Below are 26,553 nucleotides of genomic sequence, written 5' to 3'. Positions count from 1 at the left end.
TCGATACATTCATATTTGTGGTTGATTTTAATAAATAAAAATCTAAAATTTCTCTTGAACTTCCTGCACTACCTCCCTCAAGAGTGGCACAGTTTCTAACAGTCCAGACTGGTCAGAAGTGCCTTGTCAGAAAGAGCTACATTGGATGTTGTGTGCACCAGCTTGCTTTTTCTCCTGCTCCCCATCCTACGAGTAAATACATGCATGCACTTGAGCAGCTGTGCAGTGAAGAACGTGGTGATTCCCTGACAAAGAACTGTTTCACTCACAGACTTTTCTTGGGCAACCCAACCATCTATCCACATAAGATCACCTTTGGGATTGATAAACTAGTGGAAAATCTATTCTTCTTTTTACTTTTTGCGTGAACATTGCAGTATTCCCTGACACAAGTGCCTTGCATCCAACTATGTTTTTGGATATTTCTAACATGCTATACCAGCCCTTCCCAAACTTAAGTATTCTACAGCTCAATTCAAGTACTGAAAAGTAAGTAAGTAAAACTTTATTTATATAGCACTTTTAAAACATTCAGTCGCAAAGTGCTTCACAAAAGGAAAAAAAATAAATAAAACTGATAATCCAACAAGGACAAAAATAAATCACATCATATCGTACATAATCAAACAAAACATAGTAATTATACACAACAATTAGGAGAAGCTTCAAATTACAGATCAAAAGAAAGCCTGTCTAAACAAGTGAGTTTTTAAATTCCTGAAACATTCCAGCGACTGCTGATCTGACAGAGTGCAGGAGTTTATTCCACAGGGTGGAAGCTAGCACAGAGAAGGCTCGATCACCTTTAGTTTGGAAATTGGAAGAAGGGATGTAAAGAAGGCCGAGGTTAGATGATCTGAGCAGGCGAGGGGGGATGTATGGGACAAGGAGGTCAGAAATGTAACTAGGAGAAAGGCCATGCAGTGTTTTATATGTGAGTAACAGGATTTTGTAGTTGATTCTGAATTTTACTGGAAGCCAATGGAGAGATGGAAGAATGGATGTGATGTGGGACCAGTGGCTGGATCTGGTTAGAAGTCTGGCTGCAGCATTTTGGTTTTGCAGCGGTTTATGGAAGACTGCATCAGGCATGAGTATAGACAATTACAGTAGTCAATGCGGGAAAAAATGAAGGTGTGTATGAGAAGTTCCAAGTCTGAAGGGGAGAGCATTTGTCTGATCTTTGCAATGTTATGTAAATGTAAAAAACAGGTCTGTACAAGCTTCGTAATATGGTGTCCAAATGACAGGTGTTGATCAAAGGTGATTCAAAGGTTTTTAGCTATGGATTTAATGTTAGCATGATACGGGCCAATAGACTGTTCAACTGATGCCGTGAAGTGATCGGGTCCAATCACAAATATTCCAGATTTGTCGGGGTTGAGATTGAGGAAATTTAAGGACATCCAGTTTTTGATAGCGGCCAAGCAGTTATGGAGAGAGGAGAGATGATTGAGGGAATGTGGATTAACAGAAAAGTAAATCTGAGTATCATCAGCATAGCAATAAGACACATCCTCAAACTGGCTAAAGAGACTGCCCAACGGCAACATATAGAGGGAGAACAGGATTGGTCCAAGGACCGAACCCCGGGGAACTCCACATAACAGAGGAGCCAAGGAAGAAACATTATGACCTATACAGACTTTGAAATATCTATTATTCAAATAAGAATGAAACCAGTTTAAGGCCGTGCCAGATATACCAACCCACTTGTTTAACCTGTCCAACAGGGTAGCATGATCAATGGTGTCAAATGCTGCTGTTAAGTCTAAAAGAATTCAAACTGAATATTGGCCATTGTCTGCCTGCATTAAAATATCATTGGTTACTCATAGCAAAGCTAACTCTGTGCTATGCTTTTTATGAAAACCAGACCAAAATTTGTCAAAAATGTTATACTTTTCCACATACTTGAGGAGTTGATCAGATACCAATTTTTCTGTGATTTTTGAAAGAAAACAGTCTGGGGCTCACTAAAAACCCCTGCATAACCATAGCATGAGACTCAAATATTTGCCTTTTATTTCCAATATTTCTATTTCATAACACGGAATTTGAACAAATGCTTGGCTTTCAGATACATTAAGGTTACTCAGAAAAAGTCTGTGAGGTCACAAAGTACAATTAATAAGCCACTGCCATTTCTTTTGATAAGGCATCTGAAAAGTCACTTAAATTTTCTTTTCTATTATTCATCTCTGTAAATGTACTTTGTGGCCCAACAAACTCTAATGTCTCCGAAGACGGTGGTAAACTCTCAAAATTGGGAAATGAGTAGCATAGCAGAATGTCTCCAGTCAATCTAAAACTCTTAACTGCATTATGAATGTAGCCTTAGTGAACAGAAAGCATCAGACTGACTGAACCAGAAATTAGATATACATAGAGTACAGGTAATCTATGATGCTAGTTTGGAGAAGAGAGAAAAATGAAGGTGGAGGGGTTAGTTGACTGATAATACAACAAAAAACAGCTACTGTTAGAAGCTTGTGTTTATTCTGACAACCCCTATGAACAAAATTATTCATCTTTTAACCTACCAGTTTTCTCAGGCTGAAAAATAAACATTCTAAACAACTTGCTAACTTATAATAGCCAATCACTTCAATAACATCACTCACTTCTAACTATTTTGACAGAAATTGAATGCTCCCTTGGCTTAAAGTCCATACATTCTTTGTCCAAGATTGACCCAGTGGCATTGATGACAAACATTTGAGTACAAATACAAAAATAAACTAGAAAAGCACTCAGAGAGCACAGACCTCTGCCATCAACCCTATCTCCCAATAGTGAAGAATCCTTTAAAAACATTCCTGGATCCAGACGGTGATCCCGATGACTCCGAAAATCTAATTTGCTGATTACGCCCTCCCCGGTGGGATGGAGACACGGTGAGGCAAAGCATTGGCTTTGCTACATGTGGACTGTCGTGGCGGAAGCAGCAATGGTCTCACCGGACGACTGAAAGTCATATTGTGGTTGAGGGTGAATATTCCTCTATTCCTCCCAGCATTGTGAGTATTCTCGCTACAATTCACTGTCTTTCTCTCTGTTCACTCCGACTCGTCTCCTCAACCGGGGTGTGTCTTTCAAACTCTACAAACTCCAAAACTTTGAATAAGTTACTCATGTCCGCCATCTCCGCCCTATCTCCCAATAGTAAAGAATCCTTTAAAAAATTCCTGGATCCAGATGTGATCTGGAGCTGTCCCAAAATCTAATCAGTTCTTCCTTATGCCACTTCTGACATTTCCTGAAAATTTCAGCAAAATCTGTCCATGACTTTTTTGAGTTATGTTGCTAACAAACAAACGAACAAACAAACAAACCCACCCGATCACGTAACCTCCTTGGCGGAGGTAACAATATTTCCCAGATGATCTTGTTTGATTTATTGGTCACACAGACAAATCGATGTTAATTTCAATCTGTTTCATAACCAGACAGAAATGTAAAATGTCTAAGTGTCCCAAAATATTCCCCTTCATTAAAAAATCTCCCTATGTAAAGAATTTATACCCTGAGTTATACCCTGTTAATAATATCAACACCCCGCCCTTGGAACTACATTGTGCACTTTTACAGAGTTTACAAGTTTACAACCAACAAAAGGTAAATTCCATTGGCTCATTACATTTATAAAATAAAGGATGCACAATCATGGATTTTTGCAGATATCTATACAAAATAATTTAATCCAATACTGATATCGATAGTGATATTAAGACTTAAAACTTCAGTCCTTAAAACACACAATCTAAAGTCTAAGGATGAACATATTAACAATTTTCAGCCCTTAATACACACTTTAAAGTTTAAGAAATGATGGTGAATAGAGAAAAAGACTGCATAAAGTAGTTCTGCCAATATTTCCAGATTTTTTAATTGCCAAAATATCTGCTGTAAATATCAGCAGAAATTTCCATATCCACTGGTACTGATGATTCACCTTTTAAGCTAACATCTGCTGCTACCAATAACATACCAGGAAAAAAAGTGTATTCCTGGATAAAATGCAAGAATTTTTTAGAAGGAAAAAAAGTCAAATATTACATTTGACTTTGGTGAAAAAAAAAAAAAAAAAGACAATTTTATTTTGTAGGCCATATCACCCAGCCCTACAAGGAAGGATACAGCCGAGGAGATGAACAGAGAGACAAGCAGGCCTATGCTTTGGATAGGGATCAGGAGAAAATGTGCCTACATAACCCAATTACTGTGTGGCCCGAAAGCAACAGAGGACACAAGCCTGGTAATCTAATCCTAACCGTCTCTCTCTACTGTCAGCAGCATAGTAGATTATTACAACCGAAACACTGGGCCACGTGGGAGAGTCACCAGCATGGCCCTGAGGCAGGGATCAGAGCATAGATCAGAGGCTACAAATGCTGAATTAAACCTGTTTAAATGGAGTTTGTGTCTGAATGGAAACAAGGAGGCATCATCATCTTTGAGAGGAAATTGAAAACAACAGAGAAATGGAGCTGTAATGTACATGGGTGATGTAATAACATTAGGGGTCATGAAAAATAACTGAAGGATGTTGTCGGAGAGATGTCCCACTAGCAAAACTGCACTAAAATATAGAAGCTTCACAAATAATGCATTAGCTTGTTCAACAGAGATGGGAGCAGCTTCCTGCCTGCTCCCCTGTAAAGACTCTGCCTTCATGACAGTCTGGCCACAATCAAATCTTGAACCATTTCCATGCGTGTAAGCCTCCAAACCGTCACTATAATGCATGATATCCTTATAGCACCTCCTTAAAGTCAATGTCACATCGTATCTCCATAGAAGCACACCAGTTTGATTGCGATGTGCAGAGTCAAAATCGAGGGGGGTGGGGTGACAAAAATAAAAGCACCCGTTTGCTGAGAGAAAGCCCATGCAATGATGTCATTGGATGAAGACTATCCCCTAGCCTTGGATACGCTATGCCAAACTTCAGTTAAAAATCTAGCTATTTAGTGTTGACTTGGCTGCCGGTAAATCTGCTTCAATGACATGATACGACCTCAGTCATTTAATTGCACGTGTGGAGTTTTCTATTCGGCATCGATTCAAGCGTCAATAAGGTCTTGTTGCTTAAACATAAGCTCGGTCCATCTGTCATTGCCTAAATTTCCTCTCATCTCAGAGCTGATACTCACGACTGAAAGCACAAAAATGTGTCATTTCTACATATATGTGGCTTATTTGTTGAGTATTTTTTGGCGGAATGTGAAACTACATTACGACAAATCGTGTCAAGTATTTAATAAACGCCTCCACTTATCCAATTTCACAAAAAATGCAAAACATCTTTAAAACGACGTTTTTTCAAATGGGGTTTGGCGTGTGACACTTCTCGCCCAAAGCCCAGGCGTTCAGCAGCAGATGTTACTCACATGAAGGAATAAAACTGCGACCCGGTCAGTTTCACCTGCTATGTGTCATACACTGGAGCCCACATCCTTCGGACACCGGCTACCGACCGGGTGTGACGGAGCCCTCCAGCGCCTGGCTCCTCACAAACCAAGGGAGATATGGAGATTCACCGCCGAGGTGATATTTCAGCCGGGGGTTGGGGTGCTAGGCACCGCTGCTGCCTACCATACCACTGGTGTCAAGTTAGTGCAACTATAACTGTGCTTTTCCGGTCAAGACTTTCAGAATAAAAAACTCATTTAACTTTAACCCCTGAGAGAAAGCCGCTGCTTGCTAAATTCAAATCATAAAAACGTCAAAACAATGATATAAAATGCATACATTCAGGATATAACCCAACTGCTATGTTTTAGTAGATGTGTTTTGATCATTTTTCATACACTGAATGTAAATCTTATTTAATTTTGATAGCCAGTCCTGTTAACTTCCAGTGCGTGAGCTAACTTGACGTAGCTCTCCCTTTCCGGGGTGATGTGAACCACTGCGAGATTTCACCGCAATTTTAAAGAGTCAAAGCAGTTAATTTCATGGTCTGTCGTTCTTATTGTCACTTTTATGTGGATTTTGTGAGTTTTTAGACTTGACTGAGGAGTGAAAAACTAAACAAATGGCTGAGTATTTGTGGCTTTATGCGTTGGGAATTATTTTGTGGCTTCATTTTAATGGATACTGACTGTTTTTACGTAGCTTTTTGTGACTAGGTCTGTTCACAAGAGCAACATGGTCGTTATTTCTGCTAAAGGCTGTGGTTTACTGATAATATGCATGTCAACTGAGGCTGTGCTGATTAATCAATGCACAAAGACCAATCAAATCTTTGCATTTTATAATCTGCTAGGACAGGCAGGACCCTGACTCACCCACCTCATAGACTTAAACCCCTGCACTGGGAGCACACAGGAGCTGTTGTTTTATCTTCTGTTTTTCTACATTTAAATAAATAGTTTTAAACTCAAGTATAGTCTGACTCTGAATTCCTCAGTACTTTCATAGTGTTTCTGTTATGTCACAAACAATGTCATAGTTGGATATTATATGCAGAAGAAACAACAGATTGGTTTGAGGACAGTTAACATTGTTTGCTGTGATGGTTGCGGGATTGTGGGGTGAAAAGATGAATCTGGAGCCCTGCTGACTGAAGGCCTCATTGATGTGATATTAAAGGGGGAAAGGGCTTTTCCACAGGAATGGAAATGTGGGTTTTTAATAGCATAGACATGGAAAGAAAAAAGGTGCTGACTGTGTACAATGGTTAAAAGATTTCTCTGTATTGGTGGAAGCTTAGTTTGATCGTTAAATGATATTAAACATTTTGATCATCAGAGAATCAACATGTGGTGCTGTCAAGCTGCAACCAAGATAACAACTGTATCCTAAGCACTCAGCCCTGCAAATGGTTTGGCTTTTTACAGACTGTCAGACAGCCAGTGATGGACAGAGCAGCCAAATCACAGGCAGATAAAGGCCTTTCATTGAGCACAGAGGACAGTGGGTCGGTGGGTGCAGGATGGGACCAGGAGGGGAAGCCCACACAGAGAGAGGGAGGGTGCAGAGGTGGCAGACAGCAGAATGGAACCAGAGCTTTATAAATAGTCTCTGAAAAAGATACTGTAACTCCAGCCAGCGGCTGCTTTGAGTTAGCAGCTCGGAGCCACAAAGCCGTCTGCTGGCCGGGCAGAGAGGAACAGGAAATATCCAATCGGTGAAGAGGAGTGAGCTGACAGAGTGCTGGCTGAAGACAGCTGGTCAGTGGACCAACCCCGAAATTAAGAACTGAACAGAACAGTGAATGTGACTCGCATCACAATGACACAGCAGTACTGCAAGGTTTCATTACATTTGGTTTTGAATAATCTACTGATAATTCTTCCAATAGTTTAATTAATGTTTTCAGTCTATAAAATATCAGAAAACTGTGAATGAAAATAGCCTAGTGACCAAAATCATGCCTTCAAATTGCTTATTTTGGCAAACAGTTGACTACTCAAACACATTAAAATGTACAAAAAGACAAAAGAAAGCTCAATTTTTTATCTAAAATTCTAAGACAGACAAATGTTTGACATTTTAGCCTGAAGTATCTGAAAAAGTTACTCATAATTATTAAGATATTTGGACATTTATTGTACAGGAAGGCCTGTTTCGAAATGAACGTAGATTATAACTGCAGAAGTGAACACATTTAGGTTGATTCAAGGTATTGATGATACAAGTTTAGCTGATCAATAGTTGCGTTTCTTTTTGACACTGACACTGCAGCCTGCTGCTTATATAAATATGGTATGTGTTGTATGCTGGTGCTTAAAAAGCCTAACTTTATAATCCACAAAAAATAGATTTTTTTGACTGATTGATTAAATTTTATTATTGTGTCATGCATAAACAATATGTCCAGCCCAAATAGGCTTACAAGACACCACTATCTTTACAATTAGACCAGAAACCAAAAGTAGATGCTAGAGCCTGACCGATAAGGGATTTTTGGGGCCAATGCCAATACTGATATCCAATATATATCCGATGTATCAGCCAATATATGAAATAAGAACATTGATATACACAGGATATATACTGTATATGAACACAAGTTCTTATTTTTATATCATCTTTGTTTATTTCACAAAGATGCAACTTATACAACGTTAAAACGCTGTATAATAGTCTTATATTAGATAATGGTGGACATGGGAATTAACAGTTGCATTTATCATTGTTTATTCTCTACTCCTTCATCTACTCCTCTAAGCAGTAGAGATGCAACTGGTCAACTACGACTCCCACAATGCTTTGCATGTCAAACAAATATGGCCGCCCAGTGAAGAAAGTCAAAGTACATGATCGAAAATGGATTGAAAATGGATTAAAAAGACGCTTATTATCGGATGTAACAATGTGGATTTAATCTCCAAAGACCCTGAAAAGTCACCAAAGTTCCGGGCTCACTACAACAGCGTCCTTTAGAGCTACAGAGACATCAATAGTAGTAAACCCTAGGCAAAATGGTCAGCTTTCAGAGGAAAAAAAGAGTAAGTTTCTATGACTTAGGGTTCAAAAGTTATCAATGTTTCAAAATTGATCAATGTTTTTATAAACTGTGTCACGTCTTGTTGTATAGGACAACACTGTCCTCAGAGACTCCAGAAAGTCAGCCAAGTTCCAGGCTCACTAGAAAATGTTGGTGCCGTCAACGACTGACAGTGATTTTTAAAGGAATGTGCCTGCCACAAGTATCCATGCCACATGAGCACTAAGGGATAACATATTGGCCGATGTTGATTAATGTGATATGCTATAATCGGCCCAATTTATCGGCCTGCTGATCAATCGGTTGGGCTCTAGTAGATGCGCAATAATAATATAGTAGACTAGTTAAACAAACCATCCTGACGCTTCTTCCAGGCTTTTGCAACAAAAGGGGCTAACTTATAAATATTAAAAGTAAACAACCATTCCATCCTGTCATCATCATTGCTCCAGAATATTTCAGGATTTTTAACAGAAATTTCAGTCATCAGAGGTAGAATATTTGTCTTGATTATAGAAGAAACAATCAACATTCAATCAGGTGAAGTTACTGATGTCAGTGGTTCAGGGTTATTAACCCCTCAGTATTTACTAAACTGAGATAAAAACACCTCTCCTTCAGAGCAGAGATATAACTATCATCCATTGGTTTTTGAAGAAAGGAAAATGTATGTATTTTGTTTTACCTTTTCTTATTATTATCTTTAGCTCATTACTTTCCTCAAGCATAGCAGACACAGAAAACTCTGTCACCGTCTATCCAAATCTCTTCTGATTGTTAAAACGGCTTTAATTTGTGCTTCTTCAGCAAATTTAATTAAATATATTTTTTTACTGTTACCATGATCAATAAAACCAGCGAGATTAAAAGTAGAGAAGAGCATAGATGTATCTGTCAGTGAAAACTTGTTTAAATATTCCTTCCCCCAACTAATTGTCTGGCCTGAGATTTCGTCTCTTATAGATAAAATCAAAGACAACTTTTAAGTCGCGCCTCCATCCCCCTTGTTTCTCAGTTTCGACTTTCTCAGAATCAAACCAAATCGAATCAGACTGGGCTGATTAGTGGCCTGAGAGAGTGTGCAAACCTTTCTGGTTTAATTCTGGACTGTAAGACCCCCACACCAAGGTCCAACACCTCTCCTCTGACTGTCAGGAGAGAATAATTGAATATAATTCAGCCCAAACTCTGGTAATAGTTAGAGACTCACACTTGAAAAATGCAACTCTTAGCTCAGCCAACTCAAGAGGGTAATTAGATTTTATTTTCTTAAAACAAAATACAGTTAGAACATAATATTTCAGCAAATATCTGCCATGATGTATAAAAGATACTATTGCTTTATTTAGGGGAACATGTCCAAAATGTGTACCCTCATTAAAAAGAAGTAGGTCAATTGCTGGGTTTCCCCTTCATGATAGCTCCAGGCTTTGAATGCATAAACAGATAACAAATGTAATGTAAAGTGTTTCCGAGCTGATAGAAACACACAGATTATCATGGGAGTGGTATAATGAGGTTTTATTTGAATTCAACCCAGGAATGCATAATTGAGGAAAATGGCATGTTTCTAAACAACGGAAAGCTTTCATTACTGGATCAGGAAGTCAACAGTAGCCAGCGTGCCCGTGTGCTAAACTTATCCCTCAGAGGCGGGCAGGCAAAGTAGGCAGACCAGCGTCAACAGTAAGAGGAGGGAAATAACAAGATGCTATGACACATTCATGGTCGTAGAGACAGCCAAGAAGAGGTACGCTTACAGTTGTGTGGTTGCCAGGAGCAGAACACACACATATAAACTCACACGTACACAAGCAGCTGAAAACTTTGCCTGGAGACGCAGAGGAATGAGATGCTCATAAAACATGCATGGTGTGAACTCCAGCACCAGGTCCCAGCTGGGCCCTATTCAGGCTGCAGGGTTCAACGGGTGCTGCATTTTAAAGGCTGCTACCGTCAACAAAAGTCTGTAATTGAGCTGTAAACAGGAATAAAGAGACTGTATTCTTTTATTTCATGTTGTTATGGTGATATATAAGCATTCCAGCATGGGTGGCAAACAAACTATGATTGACCGTTTACCTGTTTAGAGGTGGGAACAACTTTTTGCTGCAATGTTGCGACCAAGCAGCAAACTCTGGAGCTAAAAAATGAAACCAATGTAGACATTACTTAACATACACTACAAGGACACCTAGCCTTGCAGTCTCCATTTGCAAACATTTTTGATACAAAAAAGGTCGTTCTGAAGAGCTCAGTGACTTCAGGTGTGGTACTGTGATGGATGCCACCTTTGCAATAAGACGGTTCATGAAATTTCTTCCCTGCTGGATATTCCACATTCAACTGTAAGTGATATTAATAGAAACCGAAGTGTTTAGGTACAACAGCCAGTCAGCCACAAAGCAGAAGACCATGTAAAATCACAGAGCGGGGTCAATGACTGCAAAGGTACATTGTGTGTAAGAGTTGACAACACTCTTCTGATTTGATAACTGAAGAGTTCTGAACCCCCACTGGCATTAATGTAAGCACAAAACCTGTGCAGCAGGAGCTTCATGGAGTGGATTTCCATGGCCAAGCATCTACATGCAAGCCTCACATCACCCAGTACAATGCCAAGCGTCAGATGAAGTGGTGCGACGCTGGACTGTGGAGCAGTGGAAATGTGTTCTGTGGAGTGACAAATTGCGATTCTCAGTTTTGCAGTCAGATGGGCAATTCTGGTTTTGGCGGATGGCGGGAAAACGTTACCTGCCTGACTGCATTGTGCCAACTGTGCAGTTTGGCACAATGCAGAGGCTAGGTCCCTTATCTCCAGTGAAGATCAATCTTTATGGACATTATGGACAACGCTTCCAACTCTGTGGCAACACTTTGGGGGAGGCCCTTTTTTTTCCCAACATGGTTGTGCCCCAGTGCACAAAGCAAGGACTATTAAGACATGGTTTGATGAGTCTGGTTTGGAAGAACTTGACTGACCTGAACAGAGCCCTGACCTCAACCCAACGGAGCACCTTAGTATGGAAACTCTGAGGTAGGCCTTCTTGTCCAATATTAAAACCTCTCCTCAACATTGCTCTACAGAATGAATGGGCACAAATTCACCTTAAAAACACTCCAAAATCTTGTGGAAAGCCTTCGTAGAAGAGTGGAAACTGTTATAGCTGCAGAGGGCCCAACTCTATTTATGTATTTTAATTAGTGCTGTCAAACAATTAAAATTTTTAATCAGATTAATCACAGGGTTGCTGTGGATTAATTTCAATTAATCATGATTAAAAATCATTCATTTTTAATCTATTTTAATCTTACTGAGACCCCGGCGTTCCATGAGGGTGGTTTGTTGCAAGCTTGGCGACGCATTAGCCAAAGTACTAGCAGAATCCCCAATGAACGTATGCTTCGCGTTAATGTGGTATTTTAAGCTGGAAGTGCTTCGGTGAAAAAAAAAAAAACTCTTTCCTGCAGAATGTGCATAATAGTTTATGTCAGTCAACTGTTCCGTCTTGTTTTTTTGTACTCAAATTTCCCATTGAGAGAGCCAACGTGCTGTTTAGTGTCTTCCATATCGAGTTGGTTGGTCACTACTGGATCAACGGCCCATTTGCACATGCGCGGCGGCATGCTCGACGGTAACCCTACTTGGACAAACTGCCCGAAATGCATTGCCAGAAAGGTTTCAGGGATTTTGAATCATTTTGTAGATGGGTTAATTGTGTTAAAATTCTTAATCAGTTTAAACTGTTTGTATTGTTTAAATTGCAAATATGTTGTCCCTCACTTGTTATGTTCTTTTTTTTTGGCATCACTCAATAAATTAGAAAAAATAAATAAATAAATAAAATAAAATACAATTTTTAATCAGATTAATCATGATGATGGATTAATCCCCATTAACGCGTCAATTTGAAAGCCCTAATTTGAATAAAATATCATTACAGTACCTGTTGAAGTAGTGGTCAAGTGGCTGAACACTTTTGTTCATTTAGTTTAACCTTTTTCGGTGACAGATTTCCTCATTTAAAACATCTCTACTCAAAACTTGAGAATATGTTATTTGTCTTGAATTGATGTCAAATTTGATGCTTCATCAAGGTTTTTTTTTCCGGTACTTTGAAGCGACCCCCTGTATGAGTCAGGAATACCCAGGGCAAAAATGTCCAGATACAGCCCTGCATTCTGTTGCCTTAAACGTCAATTCTTCCACAAAGTTTTCCTTTGTCAAAGTTAACAAGCCATAAATTTAAGCATACTTTTGGTGGGTTGGCAACACTATAGTTAAAATAGCTAAAGACTATAAAGCAAGATTAGGAAGAAAATAAAAGACACCAAGACAATCAGATAATTTTACAGCCCAGTATTGTACATCACAATAATACACTGTTCTAGGTTTACCACAACAGTCCTCTACCCCTGCCAGGCAGTAAAAAGAGGCAAGAATGTCGTGGATTTACTGCTGTGTAAACATCCACCTGTAAAACAGACGACCTGCTGTTTCACCTCACTACTGGTCTGTAACAATCCAGCCCTTTCATTCACACAAACTGAGGTGTAGCTGTAACTCTAGAGGGGAAATAGTCTTTTTGGGGGTTTTTACTATTCATGGAACAAAAGGTCAGAGTGTTTTTATTCACACTGAAGCCACATTTGTGGCAGAGAAAAATCCTGATGTGGTGTTCAGGGTTTCACTGCTGTGTGAAAAAAAGCTGAAAATACAATAACAACACTAAACACATCTGACATTACCTGCACAAAGTCTGTAGTCCCCGGTGGAGATGCTTCCTCCATGCGGCATCATGCTCTTCATCCTGATGGCTTCTTCAGGGTGGTTAAAGCGAAAGAAGGCTGACTGGCCAAAACACAGCATGCAGCCTGGAAAACAGACCGAAAAAATGTGTTAATGAGCTTTGTGGAACACAGACATTGAAGAAGTTAAGCACATTTATGAGATTCATTGGTGGTGCACTAGTTAAATTTGCCCAGTATCCATTCTAAAATAGTTAAATATGCTCTTTCAGCCTACTTCACTAAAAAAGTAAAAAGAGTGACATTCTCAGCTGATAAACAAAGATGAAGAAAATCCTTTTACTGTCATGGAATATTTATAATTTCCACAAAAACACACATTTGCATTTCAAGATCCAGTTTCTTTTTTCATACTAGGAGGCAGGAGGCTTCATCTGAAGTGTTAATTAAAATTTAATTTATAAAATGCCCTCTACATCAAAAGTCTGTCTTGTTTCCCTGAATGAAATCCCACAGGTTTGGATATCAAACCATCTAACGTGCCTTGCCCTCACATCCTTTACAGGAAGCACATCTCATTACAGAGATAAGATGCTCTAAAAAGCTTTTTTTGCTAGTATTTAATCTGCACAGTAAACAAAAATATGGCGCACTTTAATCTTCAGTTTGTTAGATGTTCATGTGGGTAAATTTAGCCGTCAAATAGAGCCCATAACTCTTTATATGTCTGAGGTGATCCAAACACTGCGTCTCCATGGTGCTATCAGTCACATCCACTTATCATCCTGGTTTGAAATGTCAAAGCACATCATGGACGTTGCTAATTCAGCCCCTTTCTGTGCCACAAGCCAGGTAACAGATAAGCAATCTGGTGTTTATTGCTTTCTCAATATTGAACCATTGTCCTGCTGAGATTACGAGGGACAGATCTTCCAGCCTGAGCGGAGATAAGATCCTGTGTCTGTCATCAGGCGAGAACTCTATGACTAAGGTGTATATATGGAAAGTTCTCCATTACACAACAAGCTGTGACGTTGTGTATCAAAGCCAGACAAGCTTTTGTTTTGGAGATACACACTGCCAGGCTGGAAAGAAACCATCCAGTTTAATCTGGAGCTGCAGGGAAGGACACAACTGAGGGGTGAAAAATGAAAAATAGCCTAAGTAAGACAGGAGCTGTGACAAAGCCTTTCAGACAGCTTTGTTTTCTATTTTAGCTTTTATATCAATATGAATATAATAACATTTCTAAAACACCTTAACATAGTGTTTCTATTAGGGCTGGGCAATTCGAAAATTAGTTTAAATCACAATGTGGCCTGCTGCAATTTTCAAATCAGAAGTGCAATATTTCTTTCACCTGAAATTTGTGTCAAAATACCAGTTTTAAACTTTTTTTGCAGAAGAGATGTTATGCATGACATATCATTCAATCATTCAAGTGCTATTTTTTAAAGAATAGACTACCTACTACCTAAAACCTACTTTATTATTTTTTGAAAATTTTTTCCTTTTTAAATTTGAGTGAAACAAACCCGTCAATGCAACAATTAATATCCAATTTGCAATACAAGTCAAAATAATCAGAATTCAGTATTTTTATAGAATTGTTCAGTCCTTGTTTAGGAATAAAAGAAAGTTGAGGAATAATCGCATATGAAATCGCAACCGCAATATTGGGGGTAAAAAAATCGCAATTGGGTTATTTTCCAAAACCATTCAGCGCTAGTTTCTATTATATATACCTTCAAATTCTCAAGCCCATCCCAGCTGATGTTTGGTAAGATGAAGACTATCTGACACATTTTTGACAAACCTTTTACATCATGTTTTTAAATATATGATTTTTAGAGCCTGAAGAGCAGGGGTGTAGAAAAAGCTGTAGTTTGGTGATTTAAAGTCACAGAAATGTACCCTAAGGCTGGCCACGCTAAAGGATTTTCAGATCATAAATGGTTGCTGAAACGTGGGAGACTGCAGACATGAGGGCAGTTTCAAACAATTCTTCATCTTAAAATCCTTCAAACACACACTCTAGATGAGTCTTGACCGTGCCACCACACATCTGCCTTCTAATGATTTCACAGTGTCTGATTTAATTCAAACACTGCACTGTGTGAATATGAATGCATTCTTTCACTAATTATTAAAGTGAAACAGCTTTTTATCATTCTGAGAAGAAATGTGATTTTAAGTACTTTACAACAATGTTAGCTGTACTAAGTTCAATAGAATAAGCTTGAGACATCAAGTAGTCATTCTTTTTACTTAAGTTGTTTCTGTAAACAAAAGTCATTGACTTCACTCTAATCTAGGAAAACTATCAGTATTGGATTGTGACACGGAATCTGTAGATACTCAATATTAAGATACAATATTAAAGACCCTGTAAAGTGAAATCAAAAGTTTTTGTCTTAACACTCTACATATGTTGGAATATGGTTGCTGTAAACATGTGAAAACACTGAGATATGCATGTGACTAAATTCTGAATGTAAGAAAGTTTTTTACCTCTTTCCTGCCTTGGTTTACTGTGGGCAGGGCCAATATGTGGGCTCACGATGTCACTAGCCCTCAGTGGGAATGACCCCGCCCCTCTAACACTACAATATAAAATCACAGAGCAGTTAATCACAGTGCAGTCCGTTGTTAGCTGATGTCACCGGTTTTTACTGAAAGGTAACTGTTAAATTCTGTTTTTTGGTTCATTGAGAGGTACATTTGTCAAATCTATCAGCCCCCAGTGGTATGGACAATTTAAAGCATCATAACAGAGATTTGAGACAGAAAACAAGATTTGTCTCTTCTTTTGAGGTCAACAAAAGGTCAAGGGGGCAGGATAATGGTGTGAGTGTTATCCTCCATTCAGATTGCAGTATTTTTTAAATTTGTGAGATTCCTATTTCTCCTGAGTGGGCGTGGCTTCATCTCATTTAAAAGCCACGCCCACACCATCCTGGAGCAGATTTTACTGCCTCCTTTTTCATGATTTTGAAGCTTAATTTTATAAACTTAGAGATGTTTTATTTGACTGAACTTTGATTTAGGGGTTCATAACACAGTGACCTGTAATACAACTAACCTAAATACAGATTTATTTTCACTTTTCAGGGTCTTTAAAAACTAGGATCGGATTGGAGGCCAAAAATACTTACCGGGACAACCCTATTAAAATCATGAACTGTGTGGCCAATTTAACAGGCAGCTATCACAACTAATCTGTTGTCTCTATAAATTCTTATTCATCCAGGTCATGGTTATTCAAAGCCTAATCCAAAGAGGTTAACTAGACTTTGCCTCACCTCCAAAAGACGTCTTCAGTCCCGAGCTAAACTGAACCAAATAAGCCTTTGGAGTAGAAGCAAAATGTCTTCAAGAACTTTAACCAAGTCAAGTGGCCTTCTTTGGATCAATCTTTGGATCAAAGTTCTGTTACTTAAAGCATCAGTTTGCTCTTATTGTGAAGTTATATAAAATCAAAGCCTTTGTTAGCTGCTATTAAATAGTTAATCAATGCGGAGATCAGAATCACTTTAATACCTGGCTATTAAAAATGGTTGTTTCTGCCTAGTTAAGCATGTTTGACATGAGAATCTACAGGGATTTTTGGCCTTTGCCAAGTCTGCAGTTTTTTCTGCCTTTTCGCATTATCCTAATTCCTGATTTTTAAGTGGATAAGGACCAGCGCACTGAAGACATAATGTATTTTATATGTCAGTGATTTTTTGGATTGTTTCTTTAATACAGTAAATATGTCTCCTTTATGTCTGTATAATAGCAAACACTTGGTAGGTATTTAACATTCATGGTCTTAATGCTCCCCTCATGAATATCTTTGATAGATATCTACACTCTTTTCACTCGTTTTTCCACATCCTCTTTGACCTGTGTGTTGTATGGATTGAGTCACGGTTGTTGTAGTTTAAAACTGTGCTCCTGATTTTATATTTAATTGTCTTTTATGTTTGTTGTATTTATAATGTACATAGACATTGCATTCGATGATTTATGCTGCTGTAATAAAAGTCACTTGAATTGATTTGCACATGCAGTAGTGTTTCTGCATACTTCATCAGCTTGTGAAGAACTGCTGACTGGAACAGTGGTGGTGCTAAATACCAGTTAAGTTGATACTTTATATTGGTACAATAAATGCCACAAGCCGACGTAAGCTGTCCGAGCGCACCACTGTGCTTATTTGCATAAGTATTTCTTTTTCACTGTCAGAATCTGTGTGGGATTTAAAAGGCCAGCTTTTTTTTAAATTTCCATCAGCGTTCCCTTCGGTGGTTACGACACCATCATCCTTAACATAATTTTGGTTAGCTTTTTCCACAGTTGAAGTTGTTCCTGTAGATATCTGGAACCATGAGTTTGGTCATGAAAGGGAAAAATAAAAAGATGCTGAATAGGATATTTGAAAGCCTTCATTAAGATGTTAATACTGTGGTCTGCAGAGCCACGTCAGCTCAGCCACCATGTCTTCAGCAGTCATCCGACTCCCTCACCTAGCTCCTGTTTCTGGATTCTGTCAGCAGCCCCCTCCACCTCCCTGATTCACAGCACACAGACTTGCACTAACATGATCTCCTCAGCTAAGATCAATTCAGTCACTTCCAATGAAAATGCCTCTTAAAAGAACATAGCTTCAAGCGCCGTGTATGTGTCATGACGAGCTCTTCTCTCACTCTGAGATCTGGAGGGGTTTGTGACGGCTCAGTGGCACACTGTGTCATTTTTACTCAGCAGTTCTGTCCCACAAAAATGACTTTTTTAGGGGGATTGAAGAAAACCATAAGAAGAACTGACAGAACTCTAGGTTAATGAACCAATGAACACTGTTCACCATGACCAGCATGTAAATATTGTTCTTGTAAGCATGCTTGCATACTGCTTTAATGCTTAGTTATGGGGAATGGTAGGTACATCACCCATTTTCTGGGCACACACAGTTTTGCCTGAAAATAGACACATACCAAAAACTTTCTGCTTTAAAGGAACACTGTCAAAAACTTATTTTACCTAGATTTATGACATTTGATGTGTAGGTGCAGCTTTGAGACCATGTTTCTATCTTTAACAGAAAATCAGCCATTTTAAAAACTTTGCAACAAAATGGGGTGTTTTGGGCCTGTCTTCGGGATCATACTTGATCCAACTAGTTTCAATTATATCCATTAGATTTTACAGTTTTGCTGAATTTCTATCTTCAAACACAATTAATATTTTTCCATTACATTTGAAATTCAACTGTTTTGCTTTGAACAAACAAATTTTTAAGTCCATATTTGTGATGTGAAGCAATTCTTGCCTATGCCTTGATTTGGGAATCAGATGAATGCATGGAGATGTATTTTATGATCTTGACTTGTAGATTTGTTTAAATAAGTACTACATCAGCGTGACATGAAACTCAAAACGTAGAGGTAGAAGACAGCTTCAAAGTGCTTATTTTGTGAAATACAGTGTTCAACAGTGCTGCATATTAAGAAACATGTAGGAGGGCATGTACAAAACCACTCAATGAAGGCCAGCGACAGTACTAGCACATTTCAGGAGTTCCAGTTTAGTTGCTTACTCAGATAAGGCCAACACTCGAGCTAACAGATGTTTTGCAAGAAACTCTTCTTTGTTGTGCTTTTACTCTGTAACATGAACTACATTAAGCTACAGGAGTTTTTATACCCTCTTTAAATAAAAACATTGTTTTATTTTGAAAGAAAATGAGAAACTTTGGGGAGATCGCAAGCCAACATTTGCTTGACAATGGTAAGAGGGACTGACTACGAATAGAAAAGTCAACTACTAAAAGCTAATGGTAACAGAAAAAAGTGGAAAGTTTGACATCACAAGGTGAAGATTTGACCAATCCACTGCCATGGGAGTTTTTAAAACTATAATGAGACATTCAAATACATTGCTGTGTCCTTATTTTCCATTAGGGAAGGGCAATTTAAAGAAAATTGGATTAAATCATAATAACGCCTGGTGCAAATTCTAAATCACAGACAGTGCAACAAATCTTTAATCTGAAATGTGTCAAAATACCATTTAAAAAAGCAGCAGAGATTTTCTGCTCTGTATATTATGCAAACATTTCAGTGTCTTTATTATTGTTTTTTCTTAATCAGAACATGAAAGACAAAAAATGATCATCCCCTTCAATATAGCAAATCATATCAAATTTGCACTATGAGCCAAAACAATGGAAATTATATTCTGTTTTCAAAAATGTTCATCCCTAGTTTAGTTTATCTAATATTGTACTGGTTATACTATAGACTGGCTTGCATGTGTTTGGTGAATAATGCATACTATTAAATATTGAATATTAAATATTAAATATTAAATCACAATGGCAATATTGGAAAAAAAATGCAATTTCATTATTTTGCAAATGGTCAGCTCTCTTCCATCACTGTGGGAGGTGAACAATGCTACAGTGAGCAGCGACCAACTGCTGCCCTTCATTAGCCTTACTACAGTGCACCTAAAAGGACAAAATAACATCCCATTTTTGAGACTGAAAAACTGAATGGGCTCAATTTGATTTTTTGATTTTACTGTATTTCAAACATCTTGTTTAAGAAGCTTCAAGTTGTAAATTCTGCTGTGACTGTCTCCCTCATGGGTTCTATTTTTATTCACATTTCTTTATAACATGTCAGTGTATGCAGGAGCGTGCCTTACAAGCTGAGAACCTCACTGTGATTGTTGCTCTTGTGGGTTCATGTAGAGACTGAATAACAGATACCAGACACTGAGTATGCTGTGAGTAAATCACACCCAGCACAGACAGCATTGTTCTGTGTGGTGATGTGGTGTTTGGACACGCAGGCCGCAGCGGTGCAGAGGCTGCTACAGGCTGATGGATGAGAGAAGACATTTCTCCTCCTCCTCCTCGCTCTGCTCTCTCAGCACAAACTGCTGCTGGCAGCTGACACTCAATCTGACCAAGTCCCCTGCAAGTCCCCCTGGGGAGCCCGGGCCTCCACCTCAGCAGCTTGTGGGCCCCGAGTGTGGGTTCAGCTACAGGAGCAATACATGACGAGTCGGCAAAACAGATGCAGAAATATAAAGTCAAATAAAAATTCTCAAATTATCACATTGGTGAGTTATTCTATGCACATTTCCATTAAATTCATGCATTCATTGAAATACTGTGATTCTCAACTGGGTAAAGGAAAGTGCTCTATATGCAGCCAGTGCAAAATGACAATTGTGCTGCTGCCTCTCATTAAAAGCATTCAGCCAAGACTGAAACCTTGAGGATTATTTACTTGGGAAAAGCATTTAAAAGGAAATGACAATTCCAAAAGTCACTGGCAATTATAGCAAGAATATTAGAATTTCTCACAGTTGGATGAATGTTTTGTAATAGAAATTGACATTTATGGGCAAACAGTTTTGGAATTGCATCACAGTAATGTAAAGAAAAAAGATGCATCGGGGCATGCTGGTAGTCGAGTGGTTAAGGCACGCACTATGTACGCGGGCAGCCCGGGTTTGAATCCAGCCTAAGGCCCTTTGCCGCATGTCTCTCCCCTACTCTCGTCCCTGTTTCTGAGTCTATCCAATAAAGGCACAAAAAGACCCAAAAACAAATCTTTGAAAAAAGAAAAAAGATGTATCATGCATTTCTTCACAGCAGTGAATATTCAAAACCAGGTCCCGTCCCTATTATTAAGCATTGTATTTGTTTTTGATTTTTTGATATTGTACCTAATTTTCTTATTTTGACATGGTCTATTAGCTATATCAACATTTACAAGCTTACCCTTTACCTTGAACTATACAATAACTCGTGTGACATTTTCAAGGTAAACGTGCTGTAAATTCAGAGAAAGTGACCTTTTACGGATTTTCTTTTTACCCCCAAAAAATCTCATTTATTACAAAATCATTGAGTGAATAGATGTTACCGTCATCAGTAAATGCTCTGTAGCAGAACACATCCATCTGGTTTAATCTTTCAGTAAGACGCTGTCGTTAAAGTCCATTACTGGCAGTCTCTCGATGCCAATTAGCACTCATCAATTTAGCTTCTACAACCCCACACAGCTACTTATTATGATGGATCCTCCTACAGCAAGGAGACAGACTTCAGGGAGCGTCTGACAATACATCCTCACAAACTAAGTGTAGATTTATAGTCTGGGAGACGTGGAGGATTTATCCAAGTGCAATACGGAGATTCTCTAAAACGACCATGAATCATATTTAGTGATGGAGGGAAGAAGAGTCGTTAATCTTATTTTGTCATTACAGAGCACCCACACAGTGTTGACACAGAGAAATTGCTGTGCTTCATGTTGCATTTATGGTAATGAAGTGTAATTTAATGGATGTTCTGCTACATCAATAGAGTGGATTTGCTGGATGCATGAAAAGATGTGTCCTGCATAACCACATTAAAGTAACTAGAAAGTTAAGGTCTCATTTTAAACACTCATGAGTGAACAGCAACCTCATTTCTAATGTTTTAAGACACCTACCATCAAGACCACCCATGGGGGGGGGGGTCACTGTTCATTGAAGCATTAAGCTGTGATAACTATAGTTGATTTTTTTTTACCTAAATAGTAACCTCTCTTACTGAAGTGACAAATACATTTTTATTTATTTTGCTATGGTAAAGGGGTGGAAAAGGTGTTGAAAGCGGATTTTTAAAGTAGCAGAAATGGGTTAAAAACTTGCATCAATTGAAGGTTATTGTAAATTCAAGCCTGTTCTTCTGCTGACTCAAAAGCAACTCGATAAACTTGTATTAGAAAAGTCACAATCTGTCCGAGGCCAGAGACGCTGATTTGTTGGCAGACGCATTGAAATGCCACAGCTTAAAATATCTCAATAGCAAACTTTGGCACAAACTCAGCTCTATTTGCAGAAACAGCTCAAACTTCCCTCCTAATTGTAGGAAAAGTGCAGTTGAAGCAGTTTTTAGTCTGTCCTAACTAATGGTGATATGATCTGCTGATTTAAGTCTCAAAACCTAGGCTCAAAAAAACCTTTAATACTGATTAGAGTAATTGGTTGGTCTTCTAGATATAGTGTATAGTCAGCAGGTTGCGATCGCAAGAAGGAGCCCTGACAGGGTGAGCAGGACTGTCTCGCTTATCATGAATGGATTTCTGCTTTACTGACTGCCTTATACTTCAAGTCATATGGGTTTACTCTGAACTTGGAAAATCCACATTTAGCTTCTGATAAAAAAGAAATAATTCACAACACACTCTCAAGACCGACACTACTCTATAGGACGATTTAAGACCACCACTTTGTGAATCCTCGTTTCATATTTTCCGGATTGTGCATTTTTGTATTATGACAATAATTAAATCATTTTTGAGGTTTAATGGTTGAATAAATGTTTAACAAGTGTCTGTCAGTTTTCAGATCCCAAAGTAAAAGGATCTTGGGAGAAAAGGGAGAACAGAAGCTCATCAGAGCTTATCTTAACTGTCAGTTTATAGAAACAGCGTCTGGTTTTGATCTTAAAGGACCATCTCCACCCAAACAACGAGGGTCTTTCCCACCTTATCTCCAGCACTAAACAGATAGCAGCAGACATGCTGTCTTCATCAGACTGCTGGGTGTGGGCGGTTAATGAGCCTAAAAAGATGTCGAACCTTTAACCACGCAGGAAAATCAGCCGCACCTCGAACCACAAAGACTTTTATTTAGACTGGAAGGGATTAAAGTGAAAGATTTTTGGGATGAGTATGTTTTTCTGCCAGGTCTGAATGTTGCTCAACTCATTTATGGCTGTAAAACAAAACACAACTAGATATTTGAGCCAGGGAAGTGATTTTAAATCAAAAAATATTTTTCTGTGTACTGTGCAGCAATTTGCACCCATTTTTTCAACTTCATAAGCAAAAAAAAAAAAAAAAATTATAAAGCATTTTTAGAATTAAGTGTGGTTTTCTGGTAGTACTCTCAACATTCGTCAGAGCTCACTCTGCCAGTAATACTGTAGCTGTTAGTTGGTGAATATTTTGAGTAAGCTTGGTTATGACCACCACCATTAGTAGCGGTAGACAGTGAACTGGTATGAAGGCCACCACTGGTAAAAATTTCTGCCACATGATGAATTTTAGGGTGCTTTCACATTAGGCCCAGTTGTTTTGAACCGCAGCGCAGCACGATTCCTCCCCCTCCCCCTTACCCCACTGGCTTGCTTTCACACTAGCATCATTGATCTGTGCCCAGACCCACTTGCGTATGTACTCAATCTGAAACAACAGGTGGCAGTATGCAAGTAGCTGGTTCACAAAGCTGCCAAGGAGGAGAAAGAAGAAGAAGCTACCATGGCAACCACTCAGGTCATGACCTGAGTGAAGTTTGTTTTTGTTTTAACCCAGCAAAAAAGTCCATCCAGCAGCAACAGAGGATTTTAAATCACTTTTTAAGACGCCAGCAACTTCGCTCTTCGTATCTGCACATCTACGTGCAGCTCAGAGGATTAAATGGGCTCGCACTGTGCAGATACAGTGGTTTGTGAGGTGACAGGAGACTTTTATTGCCTTTGCATGTAGACTCACTAACTCAGACTTGTGCTCATCCATAAGGTGAGTCACACAGACTGTTTACTGACTTGATTCTATTTCTGCCTTTTATTGAGGAAAAATGTGAACAAACTGCTGCACCATGGAAAGAACTTTATTTTTTAAGATGACGTCATATAGCTGATATGACGCTCTGTCCCATATCCTGGTGCGGTTGCATTCACATCTCATCCGAACCGTGCCAGAGTCCACTGGAATCGTGCCTGAGACCACCTCCCCGAGTGGGTCTGGGCCTGGTGCCTGGGTGCGTTTTGTTTGCATTCACACTAACCAAAACAAACCGAACTTCTGGCTCAAGTACACTTGGATCCGGGACAGGCCCCTAGTGTGAAAGCCACCTTAATAACACTTTCATCTCTGGTTTAAATGCATGCATAATAGGGTAGTGCATATGTGGAATCATGACGCCAAAACACCTGGTATATTTAAACCTAGCACCAACTTCCTCCTCCCCATGAACCGATAATCTCCTAAAAGCTAGGGGGCAGTGTCCTCAAAAGTCACGTCTGTTGTTTAGAGATCTTGCTCATCCGCATTTGTAAAAAATTTTTTAGAGTTATTAAAGTGAAGCACAATAATCAGGTAAAATGTGCATATTTTCCTCTCAAAGTTCAATGGTGTAATAACAGCAACATACAGTGAGTGCGCTCCTTTTGCAAAGTGTCCGTGTCATCCTATCTGAGACTAGATAAAAACATGGTGTGAAAGGTCTTGTGGGGACATAACCTGCTTTATATACAAGATTGGAAGGCCCAGCAATGAGGTGGAAATGGCAGATTATCTCATGATATGTTATGCAGCACATTAATGATCATATCACAATACAGCAAAGCTGCCATAACAGCAATAGCATTAAAGCAATTATTCATTAAAATATAGTGTCAGTTTCAGGTCTTATCATTTGTCTTCTAATTTCTTCACCCTGCAGTCAGATATTATCTCATTGCCTTCTTTTTCCATTCTTCATGAGTCATGAAGTAGTGATGCAGTGAGTCAAACTGGTGAGAAAATCTATTTAGAGCAGCGTTGTTCTCCCTATTAAAATATGGAATGGAGAGCCAGTAGTCTCATGATTATGTCAGTGTGCCCCATACAGAGGCTGCTGGCCCTACAGCAAGTGACCCGGGGTTCCAATCCTGCCTTAGGCTACTTTCCCACATGTAGTTCCCAACACTTTGGCAGCAGCTATTCCGTTACCGTCAGGACTATGGTATGTTGCAGTGTTGATATTTTGCCCCAGTCATGCTGATTAGGTTGCAAAATTTTTACATTTTCAGTCAAAACAGAGTTCAGAATGTTGTGGTCGTGTTGGATTGTTAGGCTCTAATGATTCAAATCCTTACTAATCAGCAGGAAGTTTTAGTGATGGGAGAATGCCATACAAAAACTACAAATGTACAGTCTCTCCTGTACCCTTACAAATCAACCAGGTAGGTGGTCTGGATGAACTCTGGGTCAAACATGTGAAGCCTTGTCAACAAGGGGTCACAGTTCTACAAAAAGGAGTCATCGTTGGAGCTGATCTGCTGAGGTGTCAGGAGAGGTGAACCTTAGGGTGCTGGAGGTTAAGCACTCTAGGATCACTTTCCCAGCAGCAGGGAGGGTGGTCTCTCTGACTTTGGGAAAATAGGTTTCCAAACATTCAGCTTCCTGTGAACAATGGTATCAGTGAGGGAAGGTGATCAATCTGCTTTGGGGTAATGAAGGACAAATGTTGAAGATTCTGCAGGATTTCTCTCCAGGGTTTTCTGCAGATTAAAATCAGATTTCAAAATATTTTTTATTTGACAATGCAACACTAAAATGACAATTTAGGTCTCTGTGGTTACATAGATATGCATGCCTTTTATTTCTCTCTCAGTCAGCTTGATGAGAAATGAAGACATAGATTTTTAAAACAAACCACTATTTCTTCTTCTTCTCCTCTTTTTCCTTTCTTCATAAGAACCCACTGACCTAGGATTTTAAGAAAATCCTCAGGATTCTTCCAAGAAGCAGCAGCGGTTCAGGATCATTTCTCTGTGAGGCTGAGCTCAGCAAAAACTAAAGATCTGTTCAACTGACAGCTCTGCTACAGGAAAATATGACACACTGCCATTTTCATGATTACAGTGAAGTCACACGGGACAGCACAGCAATGCTGGGGAGGGGGGGATTGGCTTCATGAGGACGAGGAGGACGAGTGAAGGTGAAATCACTGCAGTTAATCAGTTAGATTGATACTGTGACCGCTGTCAGAGAGAACAATTTCCCCTGAACGCAGCAGGAATGAGAGCTCCAATCACACAGAGTGCTCTCAGAGAATTACTGCAACAACAGCAGCTTTCAGCCTCCATGCTCCACTTTGACTAAAAATCGACCAAATTTAACGCAGGAATCTTCCCCAAAAAGGGCTCATTTAAGGCCTCATGGCTTGCTTTCATGCCAGGCTTTTCATCCTTTTTTCTGCATGTATCACTTCAGCACTACGGGCGCTCTAAGGTCATCACAGTATCTCTACAAGGACAGTGTAACCCCATTCTAGTATAGAAGTGCAGTAAGTGGATTAAAAAGCATGCACTTTAATGCAAACAAAGACTGACACAGATTAAGCCAAGGTGAAAATCTATAGATGCTTCTTGCCTGTCAGCCAAAGAACTTAAGAACAGCAAAAAACAGAATAATTAAGTCATAGGAATAAAAAAATTGTCAGAATTTGAAACTTTGTAACTTTGTAATAAATCAAACAGTATCAATACCTATTTCAATAACACAGCAACAAAGAAGAAGCCCTATGCA

At 39.0% G+C, this 26,553-nt stretch overlaps 1 protein-coding gene across 19 annotated transcripts in view; it reads right to left on the bottom strand.

The window, feature by feature from the left end:
- The window catches only part of phldb1b (pleckstrin homology-like domain, family B, member 1b), a 152,785-nt gene that overhangs the window by 67,664 nt on the left and 58,568 nt on the right, over positions 1 to 26,553 (bottom strand). For all 19 annotated transcript variants that reach the window (XM_041799904.1, XM_041799859.1, XM_041799882.1 and 16 more), the window contains one exon: positions 13,208 to 13,333. In XM_041799904.1, the coding sequence (XP_041655838.1) occupies positions 13,208 to 13,333 (126 nt within the window). The remainder of the gene's footprint in view (positions 1 to 13,207; positions 13,334 to 26,553) is intronic.

This window comes from Cheilinus undulatus, linkage group 2, assembly GCF_018320785.1.
Source record: "Cheilinus undulatus linkage group 2, ASM1832078v1, whole genome shotgun sequence".
Lineage (NCBI taxonomy): Eukaryota > Metazoa > Chordata > Actinopteri > Labriformes > Labridae > Cheilinus > Cheilinus undulatus.
The sequence above is the reverse complement of the archived record's forward strand: the minus strand, read 5'-3'. Positions and strand labels throughout refer to the sequence as shown.